Consider the following 25,498-nt stretch of genomic DNA (forward strand, 5'->3'; position numbering starts at 1 on the left):
GTACGTGCCCTTGACCGGAATCGAACCCTGGACCCTTCCGCCTGCAGGCCGATGCTCTACCCACTGAGCTACACCGGCCAGTCGCACCAGCTGCATTTAAACAAGGCCTTTGTGGAGACATGGTTTATCCCCCAACAGGCACTGGGAAGTCCTCAGGATATGAGGTCAGAAATCCAGGTTCTAGCCCAGCCCCCATCACTGACTATGACATTAAAAATAAAAGCCTTGATTTTCTCCCCAGTAAAACCTGTGAGATGGTCATAAGATCACAATCATTAAGCAAAGGTCAATTATGTTTTTCTCCGACTGTAGAGGCAAAAAATGTCCTTTGAAAAGGATTTTAAATGCGAACATCACCAAGAAAATAAAAACCACCCATAATCACAGGATCTGGAGATAACCCATGTTAACATTTCGATGTGCCCATTTAGTTTCTTTTCTCCGAGTCTATGTTTACAATCAATATCATTTTTAATAGCTGTGTAATGGTTATTTTAGCCGTCCTATGTATTTAGTAAATTCTCTACTGTTGACATGTAGATTTATTTTTCACCATCAATAGGCTGTGATATATTCTTGGTTAAATCAACCTCATTAAATTATACTATTTAGATCTTGTTCATTTATGGTTTTTCCTACTTGATATGTCAAAAACCGAGAAAAATGTATTGAAGTGCCCCACACCTACTTTATTTTTCTCATTTTTTTCTTGTATTTAGAATTTTTACCTTATATTTCGATTCAATATTATTTGGTGCATATTGATCCATGAGTGTTAATATTTTATTTGAAATTGTTTCTTATTTTAATACATTTGTCCTGATTATTGCTTTTGGACTGAAATTTGACACTGTCTGCCAAACCCATAAGCATCATGAGAGACGTGCCAACAGCTGCATAGAGATAGAGTAACTGCTGGTGGAGGAGCAGGTGTTGGAGAAGGAAAGGTAAGCTCAGACTTGTATTATTTTCAAGGAGGAGACCTGCTTTAACCAATGTGTTTTAGTTTTATCACAAGTTCTATTGAATATATAGATGTGACATCTTTAAATCCCCATTCTATAGAATAAAAGCCTAATATGCTAAGTGTCTGACCGTTCATTCGACTGTTCGACCAGTTGCTATGACACGCACTGACCATCAGGGGACAGACACTCTGACCAGTAGGTTAGCTTGCTGCTAGGGTCCGGCCAATCGGAAGGGGGCGAGACACGCCCTGGAGCCCTCCCTCGGCCCCTCCCCTGCCCGGATCATGCACTGCTGGGGTCCCTCGGCCTGGCCTGCGCCCTCTCGCAATCCGGGACTCCTCGGGGGATGTCGGAGAGCCGGTTTCAGCCCAATCCCCGCAGGCCAGGCCGAGGGACTAATATAATTAAAATAGTGATACTGTTAAAAGCTAAGTTGATTCATGTCACTCCTTTACCAAAAGCTTCCAGTGGTTTCTCATTTCAAAATAAACGTCAAAGTCCTTACGCTGTCCTACCCATGCCAAAGGCATGAGGGGCTGGCACGTACATCATGCACCATGTCCCTGCTGACGTGTTCTTTCTAAAGAGGGATGGTCTTTACAGCTACCAACTCTTTTCCCGGGTGATTATAATACATTGGGTTCTTTGCAATAATATTCTTTGCCTTTTAGATGACAAACAGAATTCATACCCACTGTATAAAATATATAAAACATGGGAAAAGTATACGTGAGAAATTAAAATTATCCCCAAATTTACCCATTACATATAAGTAACATTTTTCATGTATTTACTTCCAGGTTTTTAAAATTATTTTTTCCTTCCTATATATAATAGAACATAAAATTGAGATACAGGCGTGTATTCAGTCATTTTCACTTAGCAAATAACACATCAGGATTATTTTCCCATGTCATTATTAAATAGTCTTCAAAAACATAACGCTGAATAAACAGATGCTGCTGAATTACCTGGCTAGGCCACAGTCTTCGGAGATAGCTCCCCTTATGTACACTCAGACTGTGGCTGATTTCTAAATGTAGCACTTAATTATCCTATATTTAAATGCTGATGGCTACCAACGGAAAACAAACGGGCCCTGACTTCTGGATGGAGCTGGTGTTGGCCTGAGCCGAGGGGCCTGAGAGGGTCTGAGGTTGCGGGGGAAAGACCCTGGTCTGCTTTCCTGTTCCTGAGGCTTGTGGCCTCGCCTGAGTCATCAGTCACAGGAAGGGTCAGGTTAAATGGTGTCAGCATCCCAGCTCTCCTCGTTTCTATTTTGCTATCCGCCTGTCTCAAGCCCAAAATAATTAGCCATCCGCGGGCCAGAACACAGATATTACAAAAGAACTGGGACCCTGGGGCCTCATTGGTGCTTTTCTGGCAAATAAAGCACTTGGTGGTGGGGACGCTCCAACCGGGCAGAGCAGGGGACACATCAACACGCATGCCTAGCGCTGCCCAAGTCTCACAGGTCAGTGCTGCTTAGAAGAGAAAAAAAATGTCTGAGCCGAGATTCCTACAAAAAAACCAAAGTCATGAGGCAACAAATCATCTTAGGGAAAGCAAACACCCCTCTCTAAGGGGCAGAATGAGGCCGCCTCCCGTTATAGAGCACCTGCGCCTGCGCCAGCACTGGAGTTAGGCCAGATCCGCTAGGAACACCAGTGTGTGGGGAACCCTCCTCTTCACGGGATAACGCTCCTGGGAGCCTCCAAGTGGGAAAGATATTCCATACAGCAGAGCCTGCAAGACCCTGTGGTGTCTGAAGTGGGGATATGTTCCGTGCGTGGGGATACCCCTAGCATGTCTGTCAGGCGATGCTGGACTCGATACCGACAGGTGTGTTATTGAGTTCAAGTATCTCCACACTTTAGCATCAGCAGCAGAGACGTGGAGTGCACACATAAGCACAGGGCTTGCTTCTCATCTGCGCCCAGGGAGGAAAACTCTTTAGAAGTGTCAGAGATCAGCCTTCTTGTTCACCAAATAATTTGTATTTCTTCTTTTTAAAAATGTTTTAGGTCTCAGATTTAAAAAAAAATTTTTTTAATTGATTTTAGAGAGAGGAAGGGAGAGGGATAGAGAGATAGAAACATCGATCAGCTGCCTCCTGCATGCTCCCCCCACTGGGGATCGAGCCTACAACCCAGGCATGTGCCCTGACCAGGAGTCAGACGGTGACCTCTGGGTTCATGGGTCAACACTCAACCACTGAGCCACACCAGCCGGGCTATTTCTTCTCTATAATTCTCCTGCCTGCTACTAATCTGAAAGAAACAACGTGTCATTTACCCTCAGGGCTAGAGATGGTAGTATTTATGAAATGACATATATTTTGGGCTTTCTGAATGCTAAGAAGCTCCGCATGAATTCTAAGGGGCACAGACTGTCACTCGCCCATTTGACAGGGAAGAGACAGACAGGGAGGCGCAGGGAAATTGAGGGACTTGCTAAAGCCACGCAGGGAGGAAATCAGGGCCAGGGTCCGACCCAGGTCGCCCGACTCATGAGCGCACAGGCGCGCCAGCTTTATGCGCTGAATTCCGTTCCCACTGATTGGGTCCGATGCGGTGTTTTGTGTTTACCCCGGCTAAGTGGAAACAGTCAAGGCACCATGTCTTGGCTTTTCCATTCAGATGACCGCCATCCCTTCCTGCTGGTCTCATGCAGGGCCACAGGAGAAGAGCTGCCACGATCCTTCTACCGTTTCAGCGAGTATTGATTATGTGGGAAAGCCCCAAATCTTCTATGGGGCGAAGGGCCCCCATTCTGATAGGATGTTTCTTTCTTGGTTAATGCCATCATTTTACAAAAAAAGGGGGGCATGCCCGTGGTCTCTGGAAACTATGATTATAACGGATGAAGCCCACCACGGATGAGCTAGAGAGGTGATCCCGGGGTGAGCCTGGAGAGGGGATGTGTCTGGGAAGAGGGAGAACGTGATGCTGGTCACAGCCTTTTCTTCACAGACGAGTGTCCTTTGGGAACGTACTTTCTCACGCACACACAGAGGTGCTTCCAGAAGCAGACGCAGAAGCGGACTGGGGAGGGTTCAGGACGGAGAAGTCATATATGAACTGCAGGGGAGGAGGCAGAGCGGGGGAAGGGAAGGGGCAGGTGACCGACGGCTCGTTTCGCTTCCATTCAGGCACACAGGTGAAGCCAAGCTAAGCAGATGCCTTTTTCTTACGTAAGAAACTCTTTGGGTCCGCGTCAGCACAGCGGGTAGGCGCAGGGGTGAAAGGGAAAGAGTCAGCCTGCCCCGGGCAGTGATTCTGTGGTCGGGCCTCACAGGTTGAAAACCAGCCAAAGGTCACACGGCCCGAACGCGCGCAGGCACCGATGGAAACTCCCCTGAAATTCAAGAGCCACGCGGACGTGCCCTTAAATGCTGGCTAGAGAGTCCCTAACAAAATCATTGTTCTTGACAGAATTTTCCATATCTGCTCAACTACCCAAAAAATAAAACTGCATGTGTGACAATTTCTTTCCATTTGGCAAAAACAGAAACCTCTTGGTTTCTATTGGAAAAATCACCACAGGCCAGCTCTCTTCACGTTCCTGTTTGTCAAGGACGCGCCCCCCTGCCTGAGCTACTGGCCCCCCCAAGACAAGCACCAGCACCAGCAGCCACAGTGCGCCTCTGCCCCGGGAAAGGGGAGCCTCTGCCCGGGAAAGGGGCGCCTCCCGGGACGCTGAGCGCAGCCCTGGGTGCGGGTGGGCCTCAGGCCCCCTAGGAAAGGCTGGTGGAATTATCACCATTTTGCAGATAAAGAACAGAGGCCGAAAGGAACTTGCATTAGTGTTGACCAAATGCGTTCAGCTTTCCATAGAAACTTACACACGATGACGACATCTTTTTAAAGAAAAGCAGGGAAGCCGGAAGGACACTTCCCATCTGCACAGCTAAGAGGAGCCGTCTCTTCCCGCATTCACTCAGCAAAGGCCAACGGAGCACCTGCTGGGGCCGAGTTTCTCTGCCCTCCCTCCCTCCCTCTCATTCAGTCCTCTTCCCAGCGGCTCAGTAAGATGGGCACCATGACCCCGGTTCCCACACAGGAGCACCGAGCCTGCTCCGAGGGCAGTGGCTCCCGGGGTCATTTCCCTCGTCAGGGGCTCACACCAGGTGCCCCACCCCTCCAGAGTCTTTAGGGCGGGAAGAGATCAACCCAAGAACTTGTATGCGTCATGCAGAGCCCGTGGGCACAGACAACAGGGTGGTGAAGGCCTGGGGTGGGGGGCAGGGACGGGCAGGAGGGGGTCAATGAGGGGAAAAAGGGGACATATGTAATACTTTCAACAATAAAGATTTATTAAAATAAATTTTTTTAAAGGCAAAAGGGGTTGATGCATTTACTCACAGTGCCCTGCTAATGATATAATTTCTCCATCAGTAATTCTTTATTTTCAAAAACAAATGATCATAGGTTAGCCATGTCCAGGACCATAAATGCAAACACTAAGTAGAACCTATTGCCCATATTTATTTAAAGTTTCTCCCTAGTCCTTCCCTCTGAGGTTTGAGCATCTGCTCGATGCTTCTCTGTCTCTGGACCTGTTTTTGTTCATCAGTTTAAATTCTTCATTATAATCCACACATGAGTGAGATCATGTGATAGCTTTCTCTGACTGACTTGCTTTGGATTCCTCTCATTCCAGTGGTTCTTAAAATATTCTTTAAAACATTTTATTTCTCAACCCTATTATTTCCCATGTTCCACTCCATCTCTCAGAAACAATCCCACTGTTGGTTTAGGGTTGCTTTCTTCTTTGGCCTCCTGTGTCTGTGAGGGCCCAGTGCCTGGACAGGTGTACGGTGAGAAGTACAGATCTGTTCTTCTCACCGCACACGTGTCCTTCTCACCGCACACGTGTCCTCACCACAGATGTGTCCTCACCACACACGTGTCCTTCTCACCACACATGTGTCCTTCTCACCACACATGTGTCCTTCTCACTACACATATGTCCTTCTCACCGCACACGTGTCCTTCTCATCGCAGATGTGTCCTCACCACACGTGTCCTTCTCACCGCACATGTGTGCTTCTCGCGGCACAGACCATTGGCGGAAGCACTGTCTGAGCAAACCTGCTGACCAGGGACACCGCCTTGCCATTTTCTCTTCCTACTTCAACGTGACCAAGTCCACAAGCATTTCAGGGCTCACGGGGTGTCTTGCTGGACTCCCTGGAGACGCTGGGTTTCTCACAGTGCAGTGTGCTCAGCGCACTGTCACCACAGGGCGTGCCAGCCTCCTGCTGGCTACATGGCCCTGGGTAAGCTGCTACGTTTCCCAGGGGGCCCGCTCACAGAGAGGCCGCGGTGAGCACGGTGAGCAAGGCACTGGTTTCCAATCGGAGCTGTCACCTCCCACCCAGGACCCAGCCACTGCACATCAGCGAGGTCCCCGCAGGTGCCGGCCACACAGCAGCTCCCTGCCCCAGGAGACACGCAGGCCTCTCGGGGGAACAAGGCCACCGAGACCTCTCCCAGCCTCAGTCTGCACGGGGCTTGCTTTGCTGCCAGGGCTGGGAGAGGGGTCTCCTTCCGGTCTTCATGCAGCAAGTATGCCAGTGCCGGCTCCGTGCCTCGCTCTGGGATCCAGCTGAGAAGAAAGCACGTGAAAAGGGCTACAGCGAGGCCCTCCCGGAGCCTCAGGACACCTTCAGGGAAAAGGGCTTGGGAGGCGCAGGGAGAGCTAACACCATCTGTGACATCTGCACGTGCCAGTTGCTGGCCAATGCCTTCTCACTTAGAGCCCAGCGCAGCCCTTCCAGAGAGCCCTTCCCTGAGGCCCAGGGAAGTCCAGTCCCAGCCTGCGGGTCTGCCTACCACACCATCTTGAAGCGGCTGCTATCTGTCTTTCTCTAAAGTGTTCTCTCATGGAATAATTATAACAAAGTGGGAGAACTCATTGCCCATTAACAACTCTATCACCAGGGAAAGATGTATGAATTTCAGCGGATACAGCTGAAGCATTTTATCACTGAGTTTCTGTAGTTGAGAGCACCACACCGGGTTACTTTGATTTTAAACATATTTCAAATGTAGAACTTTATATACCAAAGATGAGATATCGATTTTCTATGCCTGCACGCATAAAACTTCAAAATTAACTCGTGGTTTTCAAAGACTAGAAGGATATTACATCTGGGAGACAAATTCTCACCCATCGCCTCCTCTGCCCTATCGGAAGCCCCGCCTTCTTACTCAATGTAGACATCCACTTAATACTTCAGGGAAGCACGCTGCTGTTTTAAAATAAATGTAACTTAAGGAATAGAGCACTACTTTTTTCCTTTTTGCATATTCCAAATAGCCATGTGACAGTATGTCATGCAGTAGAATTCTACAAGCAACCAATAGGAGTGAACTGTTGATACATGTAAAAATATGGAAAAACCCCAAAATAATTATGCTGAGTGCAGGAGGCCAGTTAGAAAAACGGAGTGCATAATGTATGATTCTATTTTTATTAAAAAGGCAAACTAATCTTTAAGCATGTCAGTGGTTGCCTGGGGGTGAGACCCAGGGCAGAGAGGGTGGAAGGGAATGATTCAAAAGGGGCCCGAGGGAACTTTTAGGGGTGGTAGCTACGTGTATTATCTTGATTGTGGTAATGGTTTCATGGGTGGATACGCTATGCCCAAACTTGTCAAACTGTACACTGCAAATCGGTGTTTCTTGTACGTCATTCCACCTCAATCAAGTTGTTAAAATTATCATAAACTATATATATTTTTAAGAGAAATATTAAGGCAGAATTTGGAGAAATCACCCACAGGTGCATAATATTTGGGGCACAGGCTCTAGATTCAGAAGTGCTGAGATTGTCTCTTAGTTCTCTCACCTCTCAGCTCTGTGAACTCGCGAAGCCTCAACTCTCTCATGTGTAAAGTGGGGGACAGCAGCAACCTCCCCACAGGACTGTTGTGAGGAGTAGACGAGCTCATGAAAGCCGTCACCACAGGGCGCCCAGCCTACACCCAACACTCGCATGATTCTAAGATGCACACGTGCACATGCATGAACACCGATGCAAACTCACGCGGGCAGAGGAGGCCTACAGTGGCTCACTTGGAAACCAATGCAATAAACGACAAAGAGTGAAACAAGAGGGAACTGTGTTCTGCACACTCACCACTGTGAACCTCCTTCTGCCCACCCTGCATGTATGCATTCGTACTTTCTACATGAGCGATAACGGGGCACAGGATAGGATAGTGCATAGGATAGTGATGAACCCCAAAGAAGCCATGAGTCAATCAGTGAAAAATGAAACTTTTGTGATTACTGTTATTACTTTCCCAAACATCCACCTAATTTTTAATGCTCTTTTTCTAAATATATTTTTATTGATTTCAGAGAGGAAGGGCGAAGGAAAGAGAGAAACATCAATGATGAGAGAGATCATGGATCGGCTGCCTCCTGCACTCCCCCTACTGGGGATCGAGCCTGCAACTCAGGCCTGTGCCCTGACCGGGAATCAAACTGTGACCTCCTGGTTCATAGGTTGATGCTCAACCGCTGAGCCATGCCGGCCGGGCAAACATCACCTAATTTTTCACAACTATGTGAGTTGTCTTATTATTACCTCCGTTCTGCAACTAAAATAAACCTGAAGCAGAGGGAGGGGGAGGCCGGCTAGTGAGGGGGTGAGATCAGCTAGTGAGGGAGGGGGAGGCCGGCCAGCTAGTCAGTGGTAGAGCTGGAGGGGACACTCCAGCTTCAGGACAAACCACAGGAGGAGAAGCCAAGTCAGCGGCGTTGCCAGCCCTGGCAGGTCTTCACCAGCAGGGCTGTGGGCAGGGGTCACAGACGACAGAGCATGTGTGCCAAGGCACAGAGGTGGGCAGGCCATGGGGGAGACACAGGAGCCTGCACCAGGGCTTTGCGGGCACCCGGGTGCACACACGTGAGTCATGGGAGGAAGGGCCAGGGCAGCGGGAGCTCAGGGGTGCCCTTCATGGAGGGAGCGTGTGAACCGGCAGTGGGTGCAGGCCAGAGAGAGAGATTCCCTTCCACATGCTCGCCCCCTGGGGACTAGAAATCGTGTTTAATCCGAGTCACAGAACTATTCTAACTAGTTCTGAGGAAGGTCCTTGGCTTCTCCTCCTGCGGTTTGTCCTGAAGCTGGAGTGTCCCCTCTAGCTCTACCACTGACTAGCTGGCCGGCCTTCCCCTCCCTCACTAGCCGGCCTCGCCCTCCCTCACTAGCTGGCCTTCCCCTCCCTCACTAGCTGGCCTCACCCCCTCACTAGCTGGCCTCCCCCTCCCTCACTAGCTGGCCTCGCCCTCCCCCTCCTTCAGGTTTATTTTAGTTGCAGAACGGAGGTAATAGTAAGACAACTCACATAGTTGTGAAAAATTAGGTGATGTTTGCCCGGCCGGCATGGCTCAGCGGTTGAGCATCAACCTATGAACCAGGAGGTCACGGTTTGACTCCCGGTCGGGGCACATGCTCATTCATGCGTTCATTGTTCATTCATCCCACACATTTGAATTGAACAACGGTTATTACCAGGCATCGATCTGGGTGCTGAGAAAACCACACCAACAAGCACCCCTCCTCCCTCTCTCCTTCCTTGAATCTGACCTTCTTTCTTAGTATCGACGGTGTTGTTGTTCCTCTGCCCTTGCGAGCTAGGGCAGGGCCAGGGAGCAGGGCTGCAGACCTGGGAGAAAATCTCTTACTCACAGGCATCCATTGAAGAGGGGGGAAAGGGCTGAGTTGGATATAATAAAAAAGTAGTGGGTGTACATAATGCTCAGAGACTCGCACAGGTGGCCGGCCGGACGTGAGGAAGGCTGACATGGGGCACAAAACTCCAGGAAACCAGGAGACGTAGGAGGACACCAGCGCCAACGTCTGCCTTTTGCTGTCACTTGGGAGAGGGAATAACCAGGTAAAGATAAAATGTAGAGGGTGCTTCCAATGAGAGTTTTAACGAAAGGACCAGGGTACTAGCGGAGAGGAAAACTCATGACAGGAACCGGGCTAATGAAAACTGTGGGAATTTTTATCTTGAAGTAACTTTCTCACACAGGATGTTCTCCCAAGATCCGTGGAGAAGGCCGCAGAACGCCCGGGTTTTATGACAGAGAAAGTGATGTGTGTGGAGAAAATGTGCTCATGCAGGTTATTTTCGACGTGCCTCTCCCTTCTTCTCAAAACTACCACAAGCAGGAGGTTCCCCTAGAGTTTCTAGCTGATCAGATCACATGTTTAAAATACTCTGTTTCTCAAGAAAGCTGTGGTCTGAGAAAGGTGTGAGCTACAGGAAGTTGCTGTTATAATTTAGTCTGGGCTGTAATTGTTCTACAACTTCGATAGCTTTTTAGACTTAGTTTATCCAACTGAATTGCAATAAAGATAGGGAATGAATTACCAATGAAAAGAATGAAAAACTCAGTCTTAAGCACTGTTGTATTTAATACTAAGGTACTGATATATAGTTTTAAAGCTGAACATGACATAAAACTTAAGAAAATGTAGAGCTTGAAGGCTTATTAAAGTCATGGTAATGATACCATATGTCAAGAGACTGTTCCTTTCCCTTAAGTTATTTATTTTTTTTTGCCAGTTATTTGTTGCATACATATTCATTACTAGAGATCCAGTGCACATGCACTGGGGGGGGGGGGGGGGGGGGCCCCTCAGCCTGGCCTGCCCCCTCTCACAATCCAGGACCCCTCGGGGGATAGCCGGCAGTTGGACATCCCCCGAGGGGTCCTTAGTGCTGCTGTGGAGGTGGGAAAGGCTGCCATGACCACCATGACCACTGCACTCGCCAGCCGTCAGCCTGGCTTCTGGCTGAGCAGCGCTCCCCCTGTGGGAGCGCACTGACCACCAGGGGGGCAGCTCCTGCGTTGAGCGTCTGCCCCCTGGTGGTCAGTGCATGTCATAGCAACCGGTTGTTCAGCCATTCGGTTGATTTGCATATCAGGGTTTAATTATATAGGATGTCTAAGGTCTCTTCCCTATCTAAAGCGTTCTTCTTCTAAGATGCTTACACATGTCATGTAATCAACCTACAATGCAGTTCACTCTATAGAATCGCGGGGAGAGCGAAAGCAGTAGCAGCACATAAAGAAAGCGGCTTTTCACAACAGTTTCCCTCTGACTGTTGCATTCTCACCTCCTCCAGAAAGTTTAACAGGAAGTCACAACTCTTGGTGGCGTAATTCGTGTTTTCCATCCTCTGCCTATTTGCAGCTGAGCACTTAGTAGAATTAGGACGTCAGTGCGAGTGAGGACATATCTTACCACACGTGACATCACTTGCGTCTGCGATCGAAGCCCTGGGCTCTCCTCCCAATATTTTAGGTGCCGTGGGTGCCCCCGGGGACTCAAGGAGGAAGGGCTGCCTTTGGAGTGGGGAGACAGCAGTCTGAGGACCAAGAGGACGGAGCTCTGCGTCCCACTCTGTTCAGCAGCCGCCTGGTGTCGGCCGGGCCCGTGGGAAGGTCTGTCCCCACCCCCTGGCACCACGTCATCTGCCTGTGATCTCTGTTGTCATCAACACTTTTGCTATGTTTTGTTCTCAGAATGGATGCACTGATATACGTTCGTTTGTGCATTTAAAAGGGTACATTTTTTAGTACCCTCTCTGTGTTTAGATTTATTTCTTACAACAGGCATGGAAGTGTATTCCTTTTATTAAGTAGAAATGGAAAATTTGAAATACATCTTATGGTCATGAAAAGAACTTTTAATCCTGTTGGATTGTCAGAAAAACGGCATTTCCTTGGAATATACTCTGCTCATAGATAATGCGAAGGACTTCGGTAAGGGCCGTGGCTGGCACAGTGGAAATCTCTCTCTCTTTTTTTAAAAATATATTTTATTGATTTTCCACAGAGAGGAAGGGAGAGGGATAGAGAGTTAGAAACATCGATGAGAGAGAAACACCGATCAGCTGCCTCCTGCACACCCCCGACTGGGGATGTGCCCGAAACCAAGGTACATGCCCTTGACCGGAATCGAACCTGGGACCCTTCAGTCCACAGGCGAACGCTCTATCCACTGAGCCAAACCGGTCTGGGCGGAAATCTCTTTTTTTAGGGGAGGGCGGAGGAAGGGAGAGAGAGAGAGAAACATCCATGTGAGAAACATCCATGTGAGAGAGACATCGATTGGTTGCCTCCAGTTCTCACCCCGACAGGAGCCAGGGATCAAGCCTGCAACTGAGCATGTGCCCTTGACCGGGAATCAAAGCCATGACCCTTCAGTCCTCAGGCCAATGCTCTAACCAAAGCCCCAACGAGCCAGGGCCACAGCGGACATCTGATGACTCCTTCCCGTTGTTTCCATTTCTACTGAGAAGCAAAGACCACACACGCCTTCGCCCCCTGGTGCTGACCCGGGGAAACGGTTTGATCAAGCAGTGTATGCAGGCCTGTGGTCTGGGCCCGCCTTCTCTGCGGGGTCAGACCACCCACTGCAACTCCAACCCGGACCAAGGCCTTGCCAGTTGGTCTTGCTGCTGTACAATCACTTTGCAACCTACAGCTTCCATAAAGAAGAATCCTCTTAGTCACAATGAAAAGCAGCCAATTGGAAGTTGAGAAATGTCGTTTCAGGTTAGAAAGATAGACCCGTGAGTGGCCTAGAGAAGTATCTTTTAATAAGATAAGTGTAGATTTAGGACACGTTAGAAGGAATAGCCTCATGGAATCAGAAAAGGTGTTTTAAGCGCACTGCATTTAATTAGACAAGGTGGCGCATTCTGGGAACGGTCCATCATAGTTAACTCTCCTGGTCATAGCGGGACACCCCCAAGCTGCTTGCAGACACCAGTGCGATCACCTGCGTTGCTTAATTTCCTTGCACTGGGAATTACACGCGCCATGAGGCATTATCCACGCCGTGAGCAGTGCTCCTGGGAGAGAGCCTCGTCAACCCATACTCGTTGAATGAATGAAAGAAAGTAAATTGACTTGGACAGATTCTCACAAATGACAAGGGTGTGGAGGGAGAGAGTATATGAATCTTTGGGAACCCATCACGTCTACTAGAAAAGCAACTCAAATGATCTCCTCCCCTTAAAATGGCAAAGAATGATGAAATACAGGTGTGAGATCTACACGTGATTTTTTTGGCATTACTTTGGTCCATGCGTCTTAACCTTGGCTACACATGCTAATCACCCGAGGGGCTGGAAAAAAAGTCAAATCCCAATTTCAGCAGAACATGGGTGGGGCTGGGCCCATTTGCTCTTTAAACACGTCTCTGCTGGTTCCAATGAGCAGACGACGCTGAGAACACTGGCTGAGGGGCACTCTCTCCCATGCACGTCTGATCAAAAACCAGCAGGCTGCTCAGGCCACAGTCCGCCCTGCGCCGTCTCAAGGACTTTTCATCTCTTCCCGTTTGAAAGAGAAAAAGTGCCAGTTTGTTTTGATAGAGAAGCACTCGTTTCTAATTCTTTAAGGCTGTCTGACTCCAAATGTCACCTTCAATCGTGCTGCCATTGCCTCCAATTTCCTGTCCCCACAGAGGTCATTTATTGCAGGATTATTTTCCCGGTGAGCCTGGGCATTTCCTCTCGTCCTGAAATGGTACTTCGACAGCCTTCCCTGGACGACATCTCTGCTACTGTGAATCGATCCCCATCTTCCTAACGTAATTACAGTGTGTGAGGAGGTGTCAGGACGAGTTGTTTGGACGCTAAGTGGGCGAGTGAGGAGGAGGGAGAAATCGATGTGGATTTTAATGACTCGTAGAGAGGACGTGGCTGGCACTGGATGGATGATGGGAGGAAAGGGGAACTGTGCCCTGGGCAGAGGGCGTGGCACGTCATGAGCAAAAGGTCTGTTCTAGAGACGCAGAACACCTAGATCGTAAGTTCATCGTCGCTTATTCCTCTCCTGATGCATCTCTTCCTTGTAAACTCCGAATCTGACTCCTCCGACTCACATTCCCAACCTCATCCTCGACCTGTTCCATCAACACGGGAAGCAGGGGACCAGAAATCTCCATTTTTAACAAGTTCCCCAAGTGGTTTCTATCATGAAACATTAACTTGGGAGAATGAATCTATCTACACAATTCAAGAGGAAGACAGATACGACAAAACGTACCCCGGAGAGAATCAAACCCAACAGACTAGCACTTCTGTCCACATCCATGAGACGCGCCATTTTTCATTTCTCAAACTGGCAAAGACGAAAACACTTGGCACCACTCAGGGTGGAGGATGGAATGAGCTTGTACGCATTGCTGCTGGGAACGCGAATTGGCACATCACTGAAGGACCACTTGGCAACTCTTATCAAAAGCCTTCATCTTTTCCATACCCTTTGACGTAGTAAAGACACTTTCAGGAATGTGTCCTCAGGCTGTGGGCTCAACACGGCTAACTTATCAGAATCGCTTGGGAAGCTTTTATGAACTACAGATGTCTCAGCCCCACTCTCTGGAAATTCTGGTTCTGTAGATTTGGGGTGAGGTCTGAGAATCTGAGTTGTGAAAATTCTCATCTAACTTGGGCTTATTTTTTTAAATTCCAAGTAACGGAAAAGTTAAAAATTGGGGAGAGCAGCATCCTCCACTTTGTCTCCTCATCCCTGTGGGTAATCGCACTGGACACGCTGTTTTGTGTGTTTTTCATTCACTAACGTATGTTATAGTCATTCTTTCACCTCCAGATATTCAGACCTAATATTTTAATAGTTGTGTAGCATGCAAGAAACTAACCCAATTTATATAACCATGTAGACATTTAAAGATGGACAAAACCAGTAGGTATTCTTGTATAGATATCCTCTCTTACTTGCATGAAGATTTCTGTAGGCTAAATGTTCAGATATGGAATTGCTGAGTCACATTAAACTTCGATATTGACAAACTGCTCCCCAAAATGGTTTTACCAAATGGGGCAGACATGCCTAATTGCCTTCCAAAGCTCCACCCCACAGGATGTCCTGGGAAGTGGAAGTGGCAACAGATGTAGAGATCACCCTTCCCGGCAGGAGGCATGTAACCAGTTCTTGCTCTTGGAATGCAGGTAGCGTGTGCTGTGTCTAGGCCAACGGATCTCAGATGTGGCTATGACTTCATGATCTTTCTCTTTCTCTCTCTCCTCTCTCTCTCCAAAGACATCCAGCCCCCTTCGGAAAAGCCTAGCCACATTATGGAAGGAACTCGGATCCCCAAATCAGAATGAAAAGGGGCCTGGTCGGCTGAGCATCAACCTATGAACCAGGAGGTCAAGGTTCGATTCCTGGTCAGGGCATGTACTCGGGTTGTGGGCTCAATCCCCAGTGTGGGGTGGGCAGGAGGCAGCTGATCAATAATTCTCTCTCATCATTGATGTTTCCATCTCTCTCTCCCTCTCTGAAATCAATAAAAAATATATATATTTTTAAAAAGAATGAAAAGGGAAGCCACCCTGACCTACAGAATACCCAGCATCACACTGTTATGTGAAGGTAAATGAAAGTCTATTGTCTGACAGTTTAGTTAATACAGTAACTAGCGCAATCCTCATTAATAGATCAGTTTACACTCATGTCACAGTGCACATTTATATTAAAAACAATGACTTTGCAAGATATTTTGATGCATGAAGTTAAGAGCCATTGTCCTAACAGAATAATCATAAATATGAGTAAAGTTTTAAAAATTGGTATGTTTCCTTCACTTGTTTATATTGGTGAAAAGTTGAAAAAAGCTATAAATGTCCAATTAATGAGTGAATTGCTAAAAAGATAATATTTAATCTCATAGAATACCATTCCATGGTTGGTTGATTATTTAAGTGGATGTATTAAGCTTAGAAAGTTATAAGACAATAATAATTCTTAAAATAAATTAAAAATATTTACTATATGAGTAGAAATATTAGCAGGAAATATACTATAAATTAATAGTGGTTATCAGTTAAAGATGGAATTACAGATTATTTTTTCCCATTTTACTTATATATGTTTCCTGAATTTTCTTATTGGATATGCATCACTTTTGTAACAAGAAAGTTCTTTTAAAATCAGTAGGTATGATATTAAGCTAATCAGCAAAAAGGTATAACCTACAGGACTCAGAGATAAACCACCTCCATGGCTCTCAATTTGTGTGGTTTGAGGCTTAATAACTTCTGAATGTTGGCTGCTGAGAGAAAAACTGAAACCAAAGTGGTTCCCCTGAGTATTAAAGGGCCTTCAATAGAACAGTTTACCAACAAGGACATGCTTCATTGATTAGCAGGGTTGGGGAGTAACCTTGCTAATCACTATGAGCTAAAAAGCGTTGTAGACATGGGAGATTCAAGTCCCACCCATTCAGGTTCTGTCTTGTAATGCATGGAGAACCATGTTTCAAAAGGAAGAACCAGATGTTCTTCCATTCACTGGCAAATTCATCTGTCCACTGAGAAGTGAATGAGGAGAAGAGGGGTTTAAGTGACAGCAGGGTGACGAAAGAGGCATTGCCTGATGGCCACGTCGCTAAGCCTCGGGAAGGGCCACGGAGTCTGCTTGTGCAATGCCCTTCCCTGGAGATTTTGAATAACAGGAAACAGAGCGAGGTGGTTCCGTTGTGGTTTTACACACCAAAGGAGGGGACATCCTGGGGGGCCCTTCTTTGCCCTTTGACTTCTCGCGGGAAGATGAGAATGGAGGAGGGAGAATGAGTGGTGTGAGATGCCAATTACAGAAGTGAAGAGTGATGATTATAGCACTAATGACAACGGTTTTAAATTTCATTGTGCTTATAAAGAGGTATTGGAGTAGCCCGGCCCACATGGCTCAGTGGTTGAGCGTCGACCTATGAACCAGGAGGTCATGGTTTGATTCCCGGTCAGGGCACGTGCCGGGGTTGGGGTTGTGGGCTCGATCCCCAGTAGCGGGGCATGCAGGAGGCAGCTGATCATGATTCTCTCCCCCTCTCCCTTCCTCTCTGAAGTCAACAAAAATATATTTTTTAAAAAAGATATAATGGAGCAAACATTGGAGATGAAGTGCCCATTTCTAGAGACCTGGCTAGATTATGATACGTCCATCCGATGTGAAAGACCGACACAACCACAGTGACACACTGCCGTGACAAGGGAATGTTTCCTGTGGTGACCAGGTGAAGGACATTGGCCTCCAGCTCCCTTTCACTTCATCCCTCTCTGCTCTCCCCGGGGCGCACACGGTCTCCAGGATTCCCGAGGGCCAGGGTCTCCTTCCTTCCTCTGAACGGTTTTCTCAGTTCTTCCTGCAGCGGGTCCGTCGAACCCGACCTTCCCTCACAGGTGTTGAGCCTGACCTTCTCTCACAGGTGCCACACATTCTAAAAACGCTTCTTCCCAAAGCCAACCCCTTCATCCTTAAAAACTGCCGATTTCAGCAAGCACATGTTATAATCTAAACTGCACTGACGCACCCTAAGCAGCATTTGCAATAACGACATGGCACTGGCTCAGTTTGGTGAGGGATACTGGTTGCAACAAGGCAGTGCCCGCATTCAGTGTCAGCTCAACTCTTCATTTATGAAACACCGAGCCCCTGGTGCATGCTGGGGAGGCAGAGATGAATGCGCCCAAGGAGCCCACAGTCTTGCGGGGGAGACAGGCAGGTATATAAGCCTGTTAGTTCCAGAAACTTCCATTACCTTCCGACTGCACTCCACCTAGAATCTATCAAACTCACCTTGTGATCCCACCTCCCTCTCCAGACCTAATCTCCATTATGCATCAATATCCATGTAATAATCCAAACTAAAACCATCAAGCCATCTCTCATTTCTCCCTCTCTCACAATGAGATACTCATTTCCCCCCAAAATAAATCTTGACAGAGATTGGTAAGTTATGAAGATCTGGTAAGTACAAAAAGCAGCTAGCTTTTTTAAAAAGTGTGATATGGCCTGGACCCTGTAGCTCAGGGTTGAGCATTGACCTATGAACCAGGAGGTCACAGTTTGATTCCCGGTCAGGGCACATGCCCAGGTTGTGGGCTCGATCCCCAGTAGGGGGTGTGCAGGAGGCAGCCGATCAGTGATTCTCTCTCATCATTGATGTTTCTATCTCTCTTTCCCTCTCCCTTTTTTTCTGAAATCAATAAAAATATATATTACTGGTTATGTGAGGTTTGGTACCTTGCGAATGGGTTATAAACTCATGCCCATACAAAAATCTGCACATAAATGTTAATGTCAGCTTTATTCACAATTGCCAAAAATGGATAAAAAAATTATAATAAGCATTCCCCACTTATCCGTAATGGGCGTGTTCCAAGACCCCTGGGGATGCCTGAAATCACGGGTGGGACTGAACCCTGCATATACAACTCTAAGATGGAAACTATCATAAATCCAAATGCCTTTCATACACCTAACCTCCCAAAAATCAGAACTTAGTCTAGTCTACCTTAAACGTGCTCGGAACCTTACACTGGCCTACAGTTGGGCAACACCATCTAACACAATGAGTACACTGTAGACTACCCGTGTTTACCCCGATCGTGTGGCTGATGGGAGCTGTGGCTCATGACCAGCATCACAGAGAGGATTGTAGTGCCTATCGCTTGACCAGGAAAAGATCAACATTCAAACTTCGAAGTACAATTTCTACTGAATGCATATCCTAAGTCAAAAAATCCCAAGTCAAACCAGAGTACATCGGCGACATTTGTAGGATTTTTTTTCTTTACATACAGCCCTATGGTAAAGTTTAACTTACACATTAGGCACAGGAAGAGATGAACAGCAATGACTAGTAATAAAATAGAACCATGATAACAATATACTGTGGTAAAAGTTCTGTGAAGGTGATCTCTCGTCCACAGCGTAACCGATTGCTGGACTCACCGTCCACTCACAGGAAGCACTGACGGCTTCTCCTTGGCAAATGCAAGTTGCCGTCATCCCTGCTCCCGGGCGTGGGCCATGGCCAGTAAATAACGCCTAGAGGCCCCAGCCCCGCGACCCCGACAGCAGAACCGGGTCTGATAACCGAGCCGGTTAAGAGACTGGCGCGCAGCGCGGGCAGCACTCAGCGTGGAGACGCTGGGCAAAGGGGGGTGGGAGGGGGCTTACATCTGCAGCAGGTGGAGTAGGGCCTGCGAGGTTTCAGCACTGAGAATGGCAGGTGTGCCATTTAAAACTTGGGAATTATTTCTGGGATTTTCTATGCAATCTTTTCGGTTGGCTACAGATAACAAAAACCACAGACAGTGAAACTGGGGATACCTAACGTATCCCAGTAGGTTCATAACCGTAACACTCAGTACACCAATACAACACGGCAGCCATGAGAGCTTCGGAACTGAGGACAGGGATGGAGTGGGAGCACGGGAGAACTTTCTGCTCCGTTTTTCTATAAAACTAAAACTGCTCTAAAAAATAAAGTCATGTGTGTGTGTGTGTGTGTGTGTGTGTGTGTGTGTGTGTGTGTATTTCTTTTTTGTAAAAAAAGGTCAAGAACGGGACAAAGCACTCTTGAAATACCTGGAGCAGGTACTTATTTTCAGCAAATCCTCACACAGCCCTACCACATGCTTCAGGCCGGAGAGTGCAAATGCCTTGCCCTGGGACACAGAGAGGAAGTCACAACCAGGATTCAGCAGGAAGTCCTTGCTCCTGACCTTGAGCTGAGGCGGCCTCCCCTTGAAGGGGCTGAGCCAGCTGGACATCAGTACTCCCAGCTTCCCATCACAGGGCTTGCCTCGACTCTTGCGTCAGTGGTTTGGTTTGTCTTTTATGAGAAGCCATTCTAAAATCTTACTGGAAGTAGGTGTGATATCAAATAGAAAACTGAAATATTGAAATTGGAGACTTCAGTTCCTCTAAAAAATGAAAATAAATCTACCTTATACCTGCTTAGTTCTCCTGGTTCCATATTGTTGCTTTTTTTTTCTTCTTGCTATAATAGTTAAAATAGATTGTATTTAAAATCCCAGAGGATGACAATGCTTAGACCAGATAAGCACAGTGTCAATGACCTTTTGATGTTTTTTTTTCTCCTTTTGGGGTGCACTGTGTTTTACCTCAAAGACTTGACTTATCCAAAACCAAAACAGAAGAACAAACAGCACCCCTGGGAATATGCCACATTAAAAAGAAGGTGTGTTGAGGTGGAAGACCTGGTTGACGATGTTCTTTACTACTATTTCCACCGTGTTCTGAATTAATACAAATGTCCAGGAACAAGAGCTTCTAAGATGAAATAGGCAGAAGCACCAGAAAGAAAGAGCAAGTGTTTCTGTCAATTCAAAAGATCTTAACGAACCAAACAACTTTCGGGTTCTCAGGTTGTAGTGGAACCACAGTGGGAACCACAGAGGGAGGGGAGAGTCACAGAAGGAGGTCAGGCTCTTACCCTCAAAGGGCTGGTGACCTGCTTAGACACGGCCAGCCCAGAGGAGACGCTGGTTACCTCGCAGCCCGTGCCCGTGGAGGCTGAGAATAGAGCTTCCTGCTGCATGGGGACCTCCAGGCTCCTCTAGGGATGGAGGGGAACTGGAGGGGGGAGGGATGGCAGAGCACCCCTGGTCATGGGACCATCGTGGACAAAAGCTCAGATCATTCAAGAGTGAGCGTGGGGTGTTTGGGAACAAGGAGTAGATCATTTTTCTGGGGCAGGGATGTTGGGAAAGGTCTACAGAGGCAAAATACAACAGGACCAGTGACATAAGCAGAAGAATTTGTGCTTGAGCTGAAATGTGACTAGGAGGAGCTGGGATGGGAGTGGGAGGAGCTGAAATGGGACTGGGAGGAGCTGGGATGGGAGTGGGAAGAGCTGAAATGGGAGTGGGAGGAGCTGGGATGGGATGGGGAGGAGCTGGGATGGGAGTGGGAGGAGCTGGGATGGGACTGGGAGGAGCTGGGATGGGAGTGGGAGTTACTGCAGGGTCTCGAGCTTCCTTGTAATCTGAGACCCACCCACAAAAACAGATGGGCTATCCACTTGCCCGATATACTAAGAAGGCCCCTATCGGCAAGAAACATTTATTGGGGGCCAATATTTTCCCAGAATCAAAGCCCCAGTCTTCCTTTCAATTTCAAAAGGTAAGTAACGATTAATCTCATTTATATGATAGACATGAGAATTCAGAAAGATTACGTGATCTGTCCACGGTCATATTTTGAGACCCAGAATCCTCAGAGGCCACGCACCGCCTTTTCACCATCTTTATCCCTCAGCAAAGTGTAGGGTCTTCGCTTCTAGGCCAGAAGTCAGCAAACTTTCCCATGAAGGGCAAGATCAGTTACACACACACACACACACACTCACAATCAATCACAATCACACACACACACACACACACACACACACACACACATGCACATGTTTATTTTAGGCTTCAGGGCCCTCCAGTCACTGTGGCTGCTCACCTGAGCGGTGGCCGGGCGAAGCAGCCACAGCCAAGGTGAAGGAGAGTGGCCCCTTTCCACTAAAATGCAGACCTGTTCATTTCACGTCACTTTCACATCACAAATGCATTTTATTTGTTTACTCATTTTTATTGTTTCAATCACTTAAAAATGTGTATACGATTCTCAGTCATGGGCTGTACACAGAGAGGCAGCGGCGTGCCCGCCGGCTCAGGTGGGCGCATGAGAGCCCTGAGCTGGTGGGGCCGAGGCTAAGGGTCTCATCTCCATGGGAGAGGGTCTGCCTGATGCTCCCAAGACCCTGCTGTGTTGCCCACAAGCTCTTTTCCAGCCCTGGCCAATGGCTCTTGTCAACTTGTAAGGCACTATATGGCCAAGGTGGCTCAGGGCAGCCCAAACATCAATCAGAAAAAACAATACCCGTGTCCCCCTCACAAATGTTATAGCTTCCGGCACGTTTCCTTTATAGTGTAGCTAACACTCTCTAAGAATATACTGGGCGGAAGCGTGGGCCTCTTGGAGCGCCTCCTGAGACATGGCACATGTTCCACAGGCGCCGGCCCAGGCTCCCAGCCGGCCCTGCTCGCTCCCGGGGTCAGCTCAGGCAGCCTGCCCTTCATTATCAGAGCCCCATCCACTCATTCACCCGCTCCCGGGTCAGCTCAGGCAGCCTGCCCTCCAGTACTCAGAGCCCCATCTACCCATTCACCCGCTCGCCCTTCAACCAACAAGGGTTACACATCTACCATGCATCCCACCTGGAGTGGGTGCAGGGAATTCAGGCTGAATGCTGAAGGCGGCCTCAGGGACCTCATGGTGTGAGGGCGAAGACATGCTAATGCCCCCCTACCCCCCCCCCCCCCCACACACACACACACTAGGTGCCACGGGGCAGGGAGGTCTGGCGCCTCAGGAGCAGTGTGGCTTTGCCTGTGGCCCTGTGGGATAGGGGCTGGAGTGCAGCAAAGAATGTTTGTGAAGGAGGTGAGATCTGAACCAAATCTGGAAAACACACAACACGAGGCCTGCATCTATGAAGGGAACAACACTAACTCAAAATTATGTAAGAGACAAAGGCAAGGGAGGATGGGGGAGGCAGGGGGAGAGGGGGCCACATCTTTCCAACCCCTGCTCCAGCATCATAACCTCCAAACAGTCACATGTCCCTCACACACGCCCTCCCCACAGATAGTGCATCTCAGGTTCAAAATTTCATGGAAAACAAACAAAAAATTGAGCACGAAATTCAAAATGGCAAGAGCATTCAAGAATTTATCTTTTTAAACATGGTTTGAAAATAACATATGGGTACATATTTGACTTCTGTAAACTGAATCTAAGCCTTAAAAAGCTGAACATTTGGAAAAGGTAGAATGCATTCTCACCTGCAGGACTTTCCGAATTCTTTTCAGATTGTGAATCAAGAGCAGGTTTTTCTCTTTGGAAACTCGACCTAACTGGTCATCCAGTTGTATTAACAAGTTTTGAAGAAGAATGGTTGCCATGGTTTCGTTGTTAGAAGCCGCCTCCCTAAAAAAAAAAAGTGTTATTACACAGCAGGAAACAACTAAGTAAGATGTCTACCTTCCCATCACACACATTTTAAAGTGATAAATCTATTCCACAGTGATAAGCATTTAAAGATTTTTGAAAGTTAAATTGTACACATGGAAAGTTTCTCAACATCACTAATCAGCAGGGAAACGCAAATCAAAACACCAGGAGATACCACTTCAGAGAGATTGGGATGCAGTTATGCAAATCACAAAAAAGCATTAGCTGGGGAGGAACTGGTCCATGTTGCGTTGCAGGGGGGAGGGGGGGAGGGGGAATGTAAAATAGTGCCGCCGCCAGAAAAAAACAGGGCAGAAGAGGCCGCAGATAGAAGCAGAATCACCTACAACAATTCCTCTCTGGGAAGACACCCAGGGGAAGTGCAAGCAATGAATAGGTATTTGTACACCAATGCTCATAGCAGCTTTAGTCACAAGAGCCCCAAGGTGGAGAAAACGCAAATGTCTGGATAGATAGATTTTATACACACACACACACACACACAGACACACACACACACACACACACTCTAGAGGCCCGGTGCACGAATTCAACTTTATTAATAGACTCCTGCCAGCCAGCCCTGATTGGGGCCATCAGGGCCGGGCCGGCTGGGGGGAGGGGCCGTGGGAGGTTGGCTAGTCAGTCCGGCCCCCAATTGGGCCAGTTGGCTGTCCGCAGTGCACGTCATAGCGACTAGTTGTTCTGGTCGTTCCGGTTGCTTGGTTTATATATATATATAGATATCCTCTTATCTTGAAGTATATTGTCTGATATCAATATAGACACATGAGCTTTCTATAGTAGGTGTTTGCATAGTATAATCTTTTTCACCCTTTTATGTTCAACCTATCAGTACCCTTACATTTTAGAGTGTGTCTCTTATAAACAGTCCATAGCTAGATCCTGTTTTGTTATTCAAATAAAATCCAACAATGGAGTACTCATTACTTATGCACTTAATGTAATTACTAATAGGCTTTGTTTTAAATCTATCACTTCATCATTTATCTCTCTAGTTGTTCCTCTGTTTCTTGTATCTGGGACTGCTGGCTCCTAACCACTCACCTGCCTGCCTGGTTGCCCCTAACTGCTCTCCTCTGCCAGCCTGATCGCCCCCTAACTGCTTCCCTGCCAGCCTGATCGCCCCTAACTGCCTCTCCCTCAGCCCCCGCCACCGTGGCTTGTCTGGAATATGTCTGGTTTAATTAGCATATTACCCTTTTATACACACACACACACACACACACACTTTATTAATAGTATTCAGCCTTAGAAAGGAGGGACATTTTGATACATGCTACATGAATGTATCATGCTAAGGGCAATCAGTCAGTCACAAAAGGACAAATGTTGCGTACTGATACTTCCATGAGGAACCTGGAACAGTCAAGTTCATAGAAACAAAAAGGGGAATGGTGGTTGAGGGGGACTGGGTAGAGAGAATGAGGAGTTAGTGTTTAAGGGTAGGAAGATCCAGTTTGTGCAGATGAGAAAGTTCTGCAGATGGATGGTGGTGGTGGCTTCATGACAAAGTGGATATACTCAATGCCACTAAACGGCACGCCTAGAAATGGTTAAAGTGGTAAATGTTGTGTTATATACCTTTTACCACAATAAAAAAATCAGACAACTGTTTAAAGCAAAAAAAAAGTTTAAGTTGCACAATGTAAACAGAACTTTAAAGAATGTTTGTAAAATATACTAAGAAAATGTATTTGTTTACATTGAGTCTGTGATAGAGAATTGATATTAACTATTGATTTACTTCATGGCTTTTTAACTTCTAGAAAGTTGTTGCGGTTTTGGCTTACAGAAAAACAAATCACGAGCAATGGATGAAACCAGAAAGAACTAGTATTCTTCTTTGAAAAAGTTTTCCAAAACTTTTTTATCTGAAAAGAATGCACCTATTGATTGGAAAGTGAACCCCAGAATAAACCCGTCTGGATAGAGCATAAAGCAGGTGCGCATCGCCCTGGAGGAGAAACACAACGTCTGACCTACCAGTCCTGGTTCTCAATCCACTGTGCCAGCAGGTGTCGGATTTCCATCGGAAAGTTGTCATCATAGAACTGGTCTACTTGTTCCAAAAACTTGATTTCTAACTGTTGGACTTGATTCCACTGAGACATGCTATAAAACAAGGGGGGAAAGTAGAGTTTAAAAGTAATAACTGGTACATCCTATTCTTTCCTTAGATTCCAAAGAAAGACAACGCTGTCCATTAGGTAAGTCACTGAAGAAAGGTGACTTTTTAAAACAGTCACTCAATTAAAAGAGAAAGTGCTTTCAATTCAAAGAATAAAGCCAATCTAAACTTTTGTGTAAGTCAGTCATCCCTAGTGAAGGACACAGGACTCTGCCTCTGGCCCCAGACCACCTCCTTCTTGCCCTCCGGGAACTCCTGTCCCCTTCTCCAGGGGCTTCACTCCCCCCTCAATACCCCTCTCCCTTCCCTGTCCCCATCCAGCGGTTCTCAACCTATGGGTCGCGACCCCTTTGGGGGTCAAACGACCCTTTCACAGGTGTCGCCTAAGACCATAAGAAAACACATACATAATTACATATTGTTTTTGTGATTAATCACTATGCTTTAATTATGTTCAATTTGTAACAATGAAATTGGGGGTCACCACAACATGAGGAACT

General features: G+C 47.2%; 1 protein-coding gene across 1 annotated transcript in view; it reads right to left on the reverse strand.

Annotated features, from left to right (window-relative positions):
* The window catches only part of STAT4 (signal transducer and activator of transcription 4), a 74,848-nt gene extending 49,867 nt beyond the window's left edge, over window positions 1-24,981 (reverse strand). Inside the window, exons 1-2 of the mRNA XM_005872450.2 lie at window positions 24,854-24,981; window positions 22,678-22,822 (exon numbers count right to left, since the gene is read on the reverse strand). Of these exons, the coding sequence (XP_005872512.1) occupies window positions 22,678-22,822; window positions 24,854-24,981 (273 nt within the window). The remainder of the gene's footprint in view (window positions 1-22,677; window positions 22,823-24,853) is intronic.
* Window positions 24,982-25,498: the final 517 nt, after the last annotated feature.

The sequence above is a fragment of the Myotis brandtii genome, unplaced genomic scaffold (genome assembly GCF_000412655.1).
Source record: "Myotis brandtii unplaced genomic scaffold, ASM41265v1 scaffold381, whole genome shotgun sequence".
NCBI classification, from domain to species: domain Eukaryota; kingdom Metazoa; phylum Chordata; class Mammalia; order Chiroptera; family Vespertilionidae; genus Myotis; species Myotis brandtii.